Source organism: Choristoneura fumiferana, chromosome 5, assembly GCF_025370935.1.
Source record: "Choristoneura fumiferana chromosome 5, NRCan_CFum_1, whole genome shotgun sequence".
Classification (NCBI taxonomy): domain Eukaryota; kingdom Metazoa; phylum Arthropoda; class Insecta; order Lepidoptera; family Tortricidae; genus Choristoneura; species Choristoneura fumiferana.
In genome coordinates, this window is record NC_133476.1 from 11,473,896 (window position 1) to 11,487,444 (window position 13,549).

The 13,549-nt window shown below is 34.5% G+C and overlaps 1 protein-coding gene across 1 annotated transcript; it reads left to right on the forward strand.

The window, feature by feature from the left end:
* The first annotated feature begins 302 nt into the window (after positions 1-302).
* Positions 303-12,424, forward strand: LOC141427727 (protein RER1-like). The gene is made up of 6 exons (XM_074087322.1): positions 303-338; positions 740-772; positions 932-1,036; positions 7,509-7,605; positions 11,528-11,754; positions 12,236-12,424. The coding sequence occupies exons 1-6, from the start codon at positions 303-305 to the stop codon at positions 12,317-12,319; spliced, it is 582 nt and encodes a 193-aa protein (XP_073943423.1). The 3' UTR covers positions 12,320-12,424.
* Positions 12,425-13,549: the final 1,125 nt, after the last annotated feature.

A 13,549-nucleotide genomic window follows, 5' to 3' on the forward strand; every position in this document is an offset into this window, starting at 1 on the left:
GAATGGGTTTCGTTCGTTGGGCCGGTGTGTATTGTACGCGCCAATGTTAGTTACCGCCACGCTTCGGATCGCCGGCACACGCCAACGTTGGTGTTCGCTAAGCCGTCCAGACGACCAACGATCCATTCGTTGGGCCGGTGTGTACGCGCTATAAGGCAATTAAGGCAATCGATATAATTAACAATTCTATACATGTGAATTATTATATACCGACTATAAATGAATTGAAATAAATTGGTCTTATTGGCGGCACTTTTTTAGTGACGCCTGGTGACGGACGGCCTTTGCGGACGGCATAAAAAATGGAGTTAGTGGCCATAGAGCACAAAGAAGGCCACGTACCATTAGTAAATAACATTCCCATTGGCGTTTGTTTCTTTTTCGACAATATCAAGCGATATCATTGGTTAAATTTCAGTTTAGAAATTCAGCTTCTTATCTGTCGCATTTATGTCATGTCATATATGTCATCATCATCACTATGTTCTTATCTGTGTGCCGACGAGTTTTCCTGCTGACGATAGATTTATTCGGCTAGGTACAGCAAATTAAATAGATTAATGTTATTAAATGTACTTTACTGTTTAGTTTAGATGTTATTAATCAAAGTTTTAGTTTAAGCTCGAATGTATCAGTGATGTATTTCAACTAGCCTATAATAAAAACAGTAGTCTTTTTCGAAAAAGTGAGATTGTCGTTTATGATGGATGGAAATGATTAACGTCTAAATCGCGAAAAGGATAATTTCTCAGCATGGACTCGTTTGTCTCAGGTAACTTGAATTTATGGGACGCTACATTCCTTTCCTTGGTACCATGTTGCTACATTTATTGATGACATTTGACTAACCTACTTGTAGTGAAACACTAATTAAGTCAAATAGTTTGAAATGTACGTGAACTAACAATAAAATTGTTTTATCTTTATTTAGATATATCAAGGTACATTAGATAGATGGACACCATATGCAAGAGGAAGATGGATTGGAACTATTATTCTACTAGCAGTATTTATGCTACGAATATTTGCCAAGCAAGTAAGCAACAATTTATTCTAGAATCTAAAGAAATTTAAGGAAGCCACATCTACATCCTACAACTTCTATAAGTGTCAAGTCTCATGGTGTACAGGAGATATTCATATGTGATGATTTTTACAACATAAATGTGCATTATAGTTAATTATTTAGTTGTATGTAATAAAAATATCTGTTTGCTCTGTGATATAACACAAAAACAGTTGAATTATGTAGAGCCTACTGCATGTGATTTTAGGCTAATATCATATGTTGTTTAGTTATCGTAACTACAGCAGGCTGACCAGTCAAGGTTAAGATATGATGAATATAATGTAATATTATCTTTTATCTTGAGTATAGTACATGTAGTTGGTATCCAGAAACCTTTTCTTACTTAACAGTCAATGGCCAAAGGGCGGATGGCGGATGCAATATGGTCACAAAAGCATAAGATGGATAAAACCGATTAAATTTAGAGGAATGTTTATGTATAAAAATAAATGCAATTTTTGTTATACATAAATTATTATTTTTTTTAATACTTGATCTTGCAATCAGTCCCTAGACTAAGCAGATGGGTTGAAGTGAGATTGGCTTGTTGAGGAAGATCCCCATCGGGAGCCTCTTCTCTTTCAACATCTACGCTTCAGCTGTCAGTGCTGGTTACTAGATCCATTATAGCAGATCTTTTAAGACGCTTTTTATGAGCTGGCTTGGCTAACCTGGTAGCAAGACGATTTGTATGCCTTTCTAGTCTTTGTTTGTAGCAGTTAGCAACTGAGGTTATTTCCTCCTTCACTGTGTTCATTTTCAGTTGTTTGTGAACATCGGAAATTTTGATAAACCATGGTGCATTTGAGATGCTTTTTTAGGATGGCGTTTTGCATTCTCTGTAGGATGTTTATGTTAGAGGTGGCAGCAGAGCCCCAGAGTTGTACACCGTAGGTCCATATCGGCTTTAAGATGGTCTTATACACTAGTAATTTATTATCTGTGCTGTCTGTGCTGAGTACAGAGTTTTGGTTTAAAGAAATTTATTACTCAAAAGAAATTTTTACATTTCACTGAATGAGAATCATGCATGTTAGTAGTGAATGTTATTGATTTATTGCAATATATTATACATTGCATGTTTCTCATTTTTAGGTTCACTTGGTCTCTTTTGGATTGTATGTGGCGTCTCCAGTTTAGTTTCCGATCGAGATACATGCCTTAATATTTTACAGTATCTTTGTGGGGCAGTTCGTTCCCTTGTTGCAATGTGAAAGTGACTGTACTGATTTAGTTGTACTTAAATTCACTCTCCACTTCTTCAACCAACTCTGTATCTTGTTTAGATTGTCCTGTATCATTTTAGAGGCGGTGTATGGGTTATTATGACTTGCTACAACTGCTGTATCATCTGCATATGTCGCTGTGGTGATTCCTGGCCTCGCTGGCAAGTCCACTTTAAAAATTGTGTACAGCATGGGCCGAGCATGGATTCCTGTGGTACGCCTGCTAAGATGTCGTACAACTTGGATGTCCTTCTTTTACTTGAATATATTAGATATGATTTCAAAAGCTCAAACAATGTGTGAGGAAGCCTTAATTTTGTATAAAAGTCCACACCACCCCACCCCACGTCTATGCCACACCTTATCAAAAGCCTGTTTGATGTCAAGAAATGCAGAACTCTTTACCTTCTAACGATTTTCTGATACTTTTGTACACTTGGTGTACTTACTCCATTGCACCATGTTCTGTTTGAGATCCAAACTGGTGATCAGGTATTATGGATTTCTCAGCAAGTATTGAGAGCATTCTCTGAAGTAAAAGTTTCTCAAAAAGCTTTGATACTACTGGAAGCAGACTAATAAGTCTTTATACATAAATCAGTACATAATACTCTATCCTCCATAGTACATAATGGGAACTATATTTACTGTCACTTCAATTTAGATTTGTCACTAAACTGCGATACTGTAATTATTATATCTATCCCTAAGAAATATATTAGTCATCAAATTAACCAAATCTGTCTCTAAGTATGAGTTGTCAGATTAATGTAAACCTGTATCCTAAATTATAGTTCGATCATAAAATTCAATCACCAAAATAATAGATCTGTCACCTAATAAATAGATCAGTTCCTTAATTTGATGCTCTACCTATTCTACTAAGGCAGGTCTGGTTAGGTACAATGACCAGAGAGCGAGGAGAAGTGTTAAGTAGAACCGCGACCCTCAGTGCGCGAGCGGGCCGCGGCCCGCGAAGTGCAAGAACCGAACATTTTTTGCTAATGCTTGTATGATGAATATGTTTGTAGTAGGTACTTGAGTCTTGAATGTTTGTATGTATTTTAGTATATGTATATGTCTACCCGTTGTTTAGAACCCATAGAACAAACTTTGCTTAGTTTTGGGCTGGGTCAATTGGTGTGATTTCGGAGAAGATTATTATTATTTCATTTATGGTATATCATTATCATCAAATTTCAGTTCAATTATTTGTTGATCAATATTATTTTCCAGTGATTATAATTAGTTTTTAGGAAGCCATTTCTATATTTTTTGGTGATTAAGTTTTAGTTACACATCTATTATTTTGGAATCCAATATAATTATTTGATGATCAATATTATTTCTGAGTAATTTTTAAATAATATTTAGGTAACCGTTTTAATATTATTTGGTGATTCAATTTAGGTGAAAGATCTACTATTTTAGGAACAAATATTATTTATTAGGTTGCCGAAAACGCATTTATTAGTTAGGTGCTCAATAAAATCATACCCGTACATATTAGTATATTGAGAAAGTACTTTTAAATTATCACCTTCTGAGAATTCCAAGACTATTAAGTGTTTCTATCTATTATGTCTTAGATTTGTCATTATGGCAAATTAAATTATATCCATATATATCATTCGACACGATTTTGACTTAATTTGCATCTGTCAGCCGCCCATTAGCTATTAAAGTCGACGCCATAATTCGTGAGACTAAATTGACAAGTCAATGACAGTTACAGGGTTACCAGGGTTCGACGAAATTAAATAGTGATGTAGCCGACTAAATGGTGTGCTAAGTGGCATTTTTTTGTACAATTTCGGGAATATTGTTGTTGCAATTGTCACTTTCATGGAGAAAATAGAGATCTTTACAATAGATGAACTACTAAATACCTACTTGTTTTTGTAAGGTTCTTAAGTATTAGGGTGGGAATTCGGAAGTACTTTGGACAAGGGAAGAAAAACTGGTAGATATTATTTTTTATAAGTAGTATTTATTAGGTTTATAAATTGAGATCGATTCAAGAGCATGCGGTCCGATCCGTGAATCATTTCATAGGCTTAAGATCCATTACATTTAGACGACCAGATGGCCTAGTTGTTAGAGAACCTGACTACGAAGCTTGAGGTCCCGGGTTCGATTCCCGTGTCGGGGCAGATATTTGTATGAAAAATACGAATGTTTGTTCTCGGGTCTTGGGTGTTTAATATGTATTTAAGTATGTATCTATCTATATAATTATATTTATCCGTTGCTTAGTACCCATAACACAAGCTTTGCTAAGCTTACTTTGGGACTAGGTCAATTGGTGTGAATTGTCCCGTGATATTTTTTATTTATTTTATATTACGATTCAAAGTGAAAAATCGACAAATGCCCCGCACCGCCCCTAGCCCTATAATACTACGAAGTGTATAAAATTCGAACTTCTTATCTTGCCGTCCTGCTGACGTTAATATTATTTAATACGACAGTGAGAGTGGCGGTACGATACGAACTTCGATTTTAGAATTTCGTAATAGTCCCCCTGCCCCTGCCAATTGCGACACATTACCGGTGACAAAATGGCGTCTCTTCTGAAGATAATGATGAAACTATTACTTCGGTTAGCGCACTGCGCACTTGGGGACGGCAATGATATCATGCGCATATAAAATAATTAAAGCGGATTTAAGGTGAGGCCAATCAAAACAATAAATAAAATAATTGTCGTTGGTTCGTATTTGCACTTCTCACAATGATATCTTACATTGCAAAGTAAATTATTAAACTAATTTGATATTGTCACCGCAAATAATGAATAAATATCACTAGAAGCCAATGCCGTAATGTTTATTATATCGACACGAACAGCACTACCCTGACTGTGGCAACACTTGAGCACAATGAATTGTCAACCGACTGAAGGACTTCGAATCCACGGTCATGAAAAAAATAAAAAATAAAATAATTGTCAACCGACTGAAGGACTTCGAATCCACGGTCATGAAATAAATTTAAAAAAAAATGAATTGTCAATTTAGTCTCACGAATTATGGCGTCGACCATACATTTGATTTGGAGTTACATAACAAACAATATTTTTATGCTAAATAGTCTTTACTTTGGTTTTTAATTTTGTGTAATTCTGACAACTGCCATGATCACATGTCAATCAACTGTAAACAATTACTTTGCTCATCCATGACCTTACAATAGCTATATCTTTGCAACAAATGTGTGTTCACGCAGCTCCTCCACCTCCCAAACTGTGAGAACACACAAACCCAACTATCACCACCACCACACAACACTGATGCATTTCAAACTCAACCAGAGTTCATCCTCAGAGCAACGCAACTGTTTACTATGCCACCAAACAAATATTTAAATTTCTTATTGTAAATTGCCAAGTATGCATTTTATTTTTCACAAACATACTTAAAATTTAAAATGACAAGTAACTGTAAATAAGGGATAAGTTTGCCTTTGTACAACTCTTTCTGGTATTAATTGTTATTTGCATCTGTTTTATGTACAGTAAAAAGTTATACAATATAATATGTAATATACTACAAATTTAAATGTTTGTTTTGGTTTTTGGTATGTTAAGTTCCCAATCTGCTAAAGGTATGCATGGGAACTGCAAGCTGAGCCTTCTGAGAAAAGGCCCTTGCCCAACAGTGGGGTGTAGATAGATATGAATCAACATATGTGACTCGTAATGTTAAAATTTACCAAGTTTGAACTGGGAATGGGCCGAATATTCGCTTTATATTCTTCATTCGTCATATACAGTCGAATAAAAAATGAAAAAAAAAATCGGCAGGTTTACCAAAGATTCGGCTAAATCACCGAATGTTCGGCAAAGTGGTACTCAAACTTTTTACTGTATTAAGCCATGTCTGAGTTGGTGTTAAATGTGTTATTTTTATGAGGTACAGTGAGGCTTTATGTTATGTTAAAAGAAACTCATGATACGTTATGCCTATCCAATATATTAAAATTGTAAACACCGATTTCATCAAAATTCTTATATACACACCCACTGGATCAAATCAATAACACATTTATCTATAATTCGTGTCTTTTAACTAAATGTCTAATCACTTTTCTCACCAAAATTCATTTAATAATCCCAATATTTATTTTTAATTTGCAAAATCTTCGTCGAAATCTGATTTTATTTCTTGATTGAAACATGTGTATAATCTTTAGTAAGTAGCATAGACTAGAGTAGAGATGGTAGAAAATTTGACCTTTTTGAAAATCGATTAATGCGCGGATGAATAAGCGATTTTTATTTATTTTCCTTAAAATTAAAAAATAGTTACTGCTATTAGAATTGAATAAACATTTGGAATTAAATCAAGTATTGTAAATAATAAAATAGACAAAAATACGTTGATCTATTAAAATAATAAGTAATTGAGTTACTGAACAGATTAATTATTTTGCAATAGGTTCTAGGTTTTCACATCGCTAAATGTCTATGGTCGAGTTAATGGCGTCTTTGTTTACGCTTGTCATGAATTGGATTAGAATACAATATAAAAGAGACTTGAAATAATACGGTATTTGACTATTTTGTATATGTTTTATAAATTAAAACTACACAATGCCTGTTAACGAATAGAAAAATTATTTTTAAGCTACCTTTACAAAAAACAAAGTTATAAAGGTTTGAAATTCAAGATTAGACAGAGAAAGACATACTGGCATGTGACGCCACACGCCAGTACCGCCATACTTGCTGCATAGAGAAAAGCGTTTGAAAAAAAAAAACAGGTATATAGATTTTTCAAAAAAACACTATAAATCCAATTTTCAACCGATGTTAATTTTCTCTTCGCTAAACACTATCTGTATATCTAAATTTTCATAATAATATTAAAATATGGCAAAGTCAGGAGTTGTCAAATACCGTATTAATAACCAAAACAAACGCACGTGTTGGAGTTTCACTATTTACTAGATGATGCAAGACCAACATCGGGTACAGCGGGGGTAGCGGGCGGGAGGGTTAGGCTTTCATCCGCGCGCTTTGCGACAAGAAGTTCAGACTTGTATTGTTTACGTAAAGGAATCAATTATGCCGAATATTCGTATTCGGTGAAACCCATATTCGGCCCATCTCTAGTTTGAACCCACGATCCTCTGCTTTAGAGGCCATAGGTCAAACCACTCGGGCCACCACGGCTTTTTTACATATTAACTTCTAAAATCATTACTTACAGGGATGGTACATCGTGACTTACGCACTTGGTATCTACCATTTAAATTTATTTATTGCATTCCTCACACCGAAAATTGATCCTGCCATGGATTTTGATGGTAAGCTTGATTCATATTTGTAATTAATTGTATTTTCAGCAGTCCAATTTTGGCAATTAATAGTTTTGCCCATCTTTAGCTCTAAATTGGTCTGCACTGGGTTGATTGCAGGGTAGGCAGTTGATAGCTAGCGCCTGCTGTCTACTCAATGCACGCCATAGAGCTCTATTAGGTATATAAAGTTGCTTCTTGCCGTATCTCTGTCTGTTTGTATGTATGTACATATATACGCTTACATTTTTTAAGCTATGCAATGCACTGATGTATTAAACTGTAGATCCACAGTCGCGCGTCCGAATATACCGAGCCAAATGAGCGCCACTTTGGTAAATGTGGCCTTCTTTTTTCTCAGTACGTTGTTGCACAGCGTTGTTGTCAGTGCAAGCGTAACGATGCCCACGTGCGTCTTTAAAAAGTGCAAAATCACTCGCGAAAACGGAACAAATCTGATGGAATATCATACTTTCAGCGAGTATTTGTTGTTTTTTCTATTAAATTCTAATAATCAGAGAGAAATATTGATTTAAATTAATTTTTAAAGCCATTTCTAAATTGCTAATTAAAAGATAAACGTTGCCAGAATTCCACAACATTGACAAATGCCTTGTCTTTGTCACACGCACAGGAAAGCATATCAGTAAAACGAAACAGATAAACAACAGAACATGGAACAAAAGTGTAGTGGAGTTGCCGTCACTCTATTTTATTTACCGAGTTGCCTAGCAACGGGTAGCTATGTCGTTTGAATATTTACCTTGAAGTTTGCGATTTTAATTATGTTTTATAAAGCTTCGATAATATAATATACTGACTGTCTGACTGTGTGGTTTATTCGTTTTTGTGCAAAATTAATAAAGCAATTTATGAACCACAAACCTCAATGACGCCAACTTTGATAAAGCGCTCGCCAAATCTACACCGTATTAATCACTATGTTTACCTATTGTTTTTTACACTAAAAAATCATACTAAGTATTTTAAACTGTTTACAAGGTTTATAATACAGTTTACAATTTATTCACACTAGTCGAGCTTCTTATTATTTAATTACACAACATACGAAGTCCGCCGAATTTCCCGCGAATGAACTGTGCTGACAGACAGCCTGCAATTTTTTTTTTTTGAGCTGCGCGCGGCGTGCGCTGGCAATGGTTTTAGAAGCAAACAGCCAGAACCAAGGAGGATGAGAATTCAAATTGTTTTTTATTCGAAATACTTGCACAAGTGTTTACATTTCGGCGATATGTTTAGAAGCTTTTCTGTAGCTTGCCCTGTTTGCTTATTTATTTATTTATTGTTTGTTTGGGTCAAATCTTGGAAGCTAAATTTGACCCACTTCCAGTGGTCCGATCGACTTGAAATTTGGCATACTTATGTAAATTTGATGACAATACAATAATCTGGTAGTGACAACTTGGTGGTTCTGTCAGAATCGTCTCTGCAGGAGGGAACTCCTCAATAGTTAATAGTACTGACTTGAAATTTGGTACAGATATGTAGTTTAGACGACAATTCAAGTACAGTCAACAAAAAGTACATTCGGCAAAAAATCATGTATTAAAAATTAAATTTTTAACAAAAACTTATTACAAGCATTATATTTATTTGCAGTGTAATGTAACTATGTTTGCTCGGGTGGAATCTTTCAACTCAAATTTGAAGTGGATATCTTCTTAAATTTTACACGCAATGTATACTTGAATCCGATGACAATGCAATATTATTATAACATGGAGTTGATCTGATGATAAAGCTAGCGGGTGACCATAGGAACTCTGTGATAAACGACACGACCACATCAAGTTTGGACTCGTTTGTCGTCTTGACGAGTACTTCGGTAACCAGGGGCATAAAGTAGGTCTCTAGGTGCAGCGTTTTGGGCTGTGCGTTGATATATCAACAGTCAGTTAGTCTGTTTATTATTTTAATTTTATATATATAGACAGTGCCGGATTAGCCCATAAGCAAATTAAGCGATTGCTTAGGGCATCACGTCTTGGGGGCACCATAAACAGCAACAATTTTTTTTATGTTAGCACATAAAAGGTAAGGCTGTTTGAAAATCCGCTTGCTCGTGCCTCCCCATAATCTCTATCGTATTTCATAAAATAATATTTCGTCGTAATAAATACTTATTTAAAATATCGATAAGGGGGGGGGGGCATAGGCGTGCATTGCTTAAGGCATCAAATAGTCTTAATCCGGCTGTATATAGATTATCTCGAAAACGGTAAACATTTGGACTAAAGAAAATTAGCTTAAAAGTTACCTTTTCATTTTTTTTTAATTTAATTGACAAAAACTTTTTATTACAAAAGTCCTCTCCGAAAGTCCGAATGCATTCTTTGTTCTACAACCTGAATTCGTCCGTCTTAAGAAACGTCAAACTCATCCAAGCAATCTTGCAACGTCGCCTTCAATGTAGCAAGTGAAATTAATCCCTCTGCCTTTTCTGATAAGGTTACATTCATATTCGAGCATGCGTATGTGAAATTGTGGAGTTAGCTGTCAAGTGTCAAGCGTTGCGAGTTTTGCCGCTAGCGAAATTCAACTGTAATAGAGTAAAGACTAGGTTCAAATTTCGTCACGTATTCTTTCTATTTGTTTGTGTGGTGGGATCAGTGTTTCTACGCACACGTAAATATTTTTATTAATTGTGGAATATGGCCGCTAGCGAAATTAACTGTAACTTAGTAAAGACTAGGTTCAAATTTCGTCACGTATTCTTTTAATTAATTTGTGTGGGTGATGATTTTATTTGTTACACAAACAAATAATAGTTCGGACATTCTTTGATGGGGATTTTGTTTGGCAATGTGTATCTACAGTTTAATACGCATTACATTGATTGCAATGGGTTTTAATGCGGTTTTCACCATTTACATTTTATTTACTGTTACATACATTTTTCACAGAAAATAACAATAGTACATAGACATAGAAGGTGTCCTGTAAGTAGTACGACAAACTTAAAGGGGAGATAGGTAGGCAAGTCATATACCAAATATAGAAAATTACATCGGCAAATATCTCATAATTTTCGAGAAATTTAGATTTTTCTGATTTTTTCGAAAAATATACACCTGCAATAAGATTGAGTTATGATATTCGGTATGTATTATTTTTGCATTAACATTTATTGCAAAATAATCTTGAATAGTTTTGTTATCATATCAACTTATCGTATACGTATACTTACAAAAAAAAAAACGACCAAGAGCGTGTCGAACACCCCCAAGAGAGGATACGGAAAAATCTTTTGTATTTTGTACAGAATCTACCGAGTATATTTATATTTTATACCTTAGGCTGCTATTTACTCTTAAACTACTAATAATTATCAAGCAAAATTTCCCGCTATAGTTTTCCTTGTAAATTTGATATATTACTAGCATAATTAATTTTTCCAAAATTTTTAAACGAATGACTTTTAGGGGGGCTCAATTTTAATGAATGTTTGTACTTTTTTATTTTAATATTTCACAAACAGATCATTAAATCGAAAAATCATCTTCACAACCCCCTAATGATTTTAAAATAAGTATCCAACATTACCTCTCCTATGGGGTTAGACCAGAAAAACAAATCACCCCCACTACGTCTATGGGGTAGGAGGTATCCCAGGAGGTACCCCAAAAAAATTTTTTTTTTAATTTGTTTTACAATTTTGTCGGCATAGTTGCTACACATATTCTAGAATTACAGCTTTCTATCAATATTGTTGACAGTATTGTTGCTGCCAATATGAAAATATTGCGACAGCTGACAATATTGTGAGCAATTGGTGGATGCAGATGGCGATTCATTGTGGCGATCTTAGGGAGTGGTCTTTGTTCAACACTGATCTTCTCTGACGACTATGATAGTTAGTGATATATTTATGCATTTTAAATATGTACTAACATAAGCAATTAAACTCCAGGTGAAGACGATGATAATGGCCCAGCCCTTCCAACCAGATCCACTGAAGAGTTCAGACCATTTATAAGAAGATTACCGGAATTCAAATTCTGGCTTTCTGTTACCAAAAGTACAATAATCGGATTCATATGCACTTTCATTGATGCTTTCAATGTTCCAGTATTCTGGCCTATTTTAGTTATGTATTTTATAACTCTATTTTGTATAACTATGAAGAGGCAAATCAAGGTAAGATCATCTTATTTATAATACATATATTAATACGGTGAAGAAACATCCCGTTCTTAAGAAAAGTCGGGTCAGGAGTACTCTAAACCGACGTGTATGCATGAAAAGATTGATGAATGAAGAGGAAGCGAGAGATATGCCAGGATCGTATCGGAGCAAGTGGAAGGACGTAGTCTCTGCCTACCCCGTTGGGAAAGAGGCGTGATTTTATGTATGTGTGTATGTATATATTAATACTTCGTTGCCATACTAATATTATAAACTTGTGTGACGCATCTTACTTATGAATGGACCCTTGCGACCATCTATGATCTTTTAGAATATATTACGATAAAGCCCAAAATATAGGTACCTACTGCACATTAAGTCAGTGTACTTTTGATCTTTAAGCAACATGATCGGTTTACTTTCAGTTTTCACTGCGTAATGGAACCCAATATTTTTCTTAGTAAGTCATGAATAATGATTTATTTCTTTTCAGCACATGATCAAGTACCGGTATCTACCTTTTACTCACAGCAAGCCAAAGTACAAAACTGTGGATCCCTCAGCGAACGTAAACTGACGACACTTTCAATAAATACCATTGAAGCTAGGAATATAGACAAATTTAAGTAAAAACTGTTGTACCCAATTATTTCATGAAATACAGTTTTTATTATCTTGTTTTTTTTTATATTTTTAATTATCAAGGATAATTTTAATCTAAGTTCTCATGTTTTATAAATAAATTATTTGTGTTTCATTACTCATCAAATATATCGCAGTTAACTTGTTTTTTTATAATCATTAATCAGTATTTAAAATTCACACGTATCCCGCCAAATAGTTCTGCGCTCTGACATGTCCTAGCTTAGAGAAAGTTAACCTGCTAGTCATTTACAGACAGCATATATTGATTGATTGTCAAAACACTTGCCATCTTACTTTACATTACGTAACTAGGGTGATAAAATAAGCATTGTCTCAAATCGTAATATTTCCTGCATACCTATGCCAATCAAAACCACGCAACCTGAAGCTTTCTTCATTACCTCCTGTGCTTTGTACGCAGTTTTACGCCTTGCCCTAAAAATGGAACTTCTAGCCTAAACAGTAAGTTGAAAATACTACTTACTGCATGGAGTGATGTAAAATAAAATAAATAATGAAACCGCCTAGATATGTAAAGTTGGTGTCCAATGTGTATTTATTGGTTGACCCTTCCTTTGCTTGCTCGTTTGCTTTTTCATTGCCAGTAAGTAAAGCCATGCATCTTGATCAAGGGTATTACGGGCTAGATCCCGTTGCAAATAGGCCTATCTAAACATACAATAATTTACTCGTACATCCATGGTGCTCTTAGTATTTTATGTGCTTATAAATGGAGCTGCAACTCTCAGTGTCGGATCGGCAATATTTGCTAGGATCTTATTAAGTTTTATTTGTACATTTATATATAAAGGAAATATTTTGTACTATTTCTCCAGAGGTAATGCCGTAGCTGAATCACAAAAAAAATCGTCAATCAACTCTAAATTTAAATATATGGAGTAATTTGTGTGGTATTTAATGTGGAGTCATTATTTTTGTTTTTCATTATTTATTTGTTATTCGATATAGAGTTTTAAAATTGTTTTGGCATACTCGTATTGTGAGGAGAAATATATCATCAGCTAAAAAAATACTTTATTTGCTCATTCATACATTTTGTTAAGTATTTGTATGAATTAAAAACATAACCCTCCTTCGGGCAGTCGGGTAAAAATAAAAGGCATCCAGTTATACTTACATCGGATAATTTTGACTTCAATTG

What these genes read in the sequence shown, in the direction of transcription:
- LOC141427727 (XM_074087322.1), top strand. Translation starts at nt 303, where the DNA reads ATGGAGTTAGTGGCCATAGAGCACAAAGAAGGCCAC. An exon ending in TCCTGCCATGGATTTTGATG is followed by an intron (nt 7,606 to 11,527) that starts GTAAGCTTGATT and finishes ATTAAACTCCAG; the next exon opens with GTGAAGACGATGATAATGGC. An exon ending in CTATGAAGAGGCAAATCAAG is followed by an intron (nt 11,755 to 12,235) that starts GTAAGATCATCT and finishes ATTTCTTTTCAG; the next exon opens with CACATGATCAAGTACCGGTA.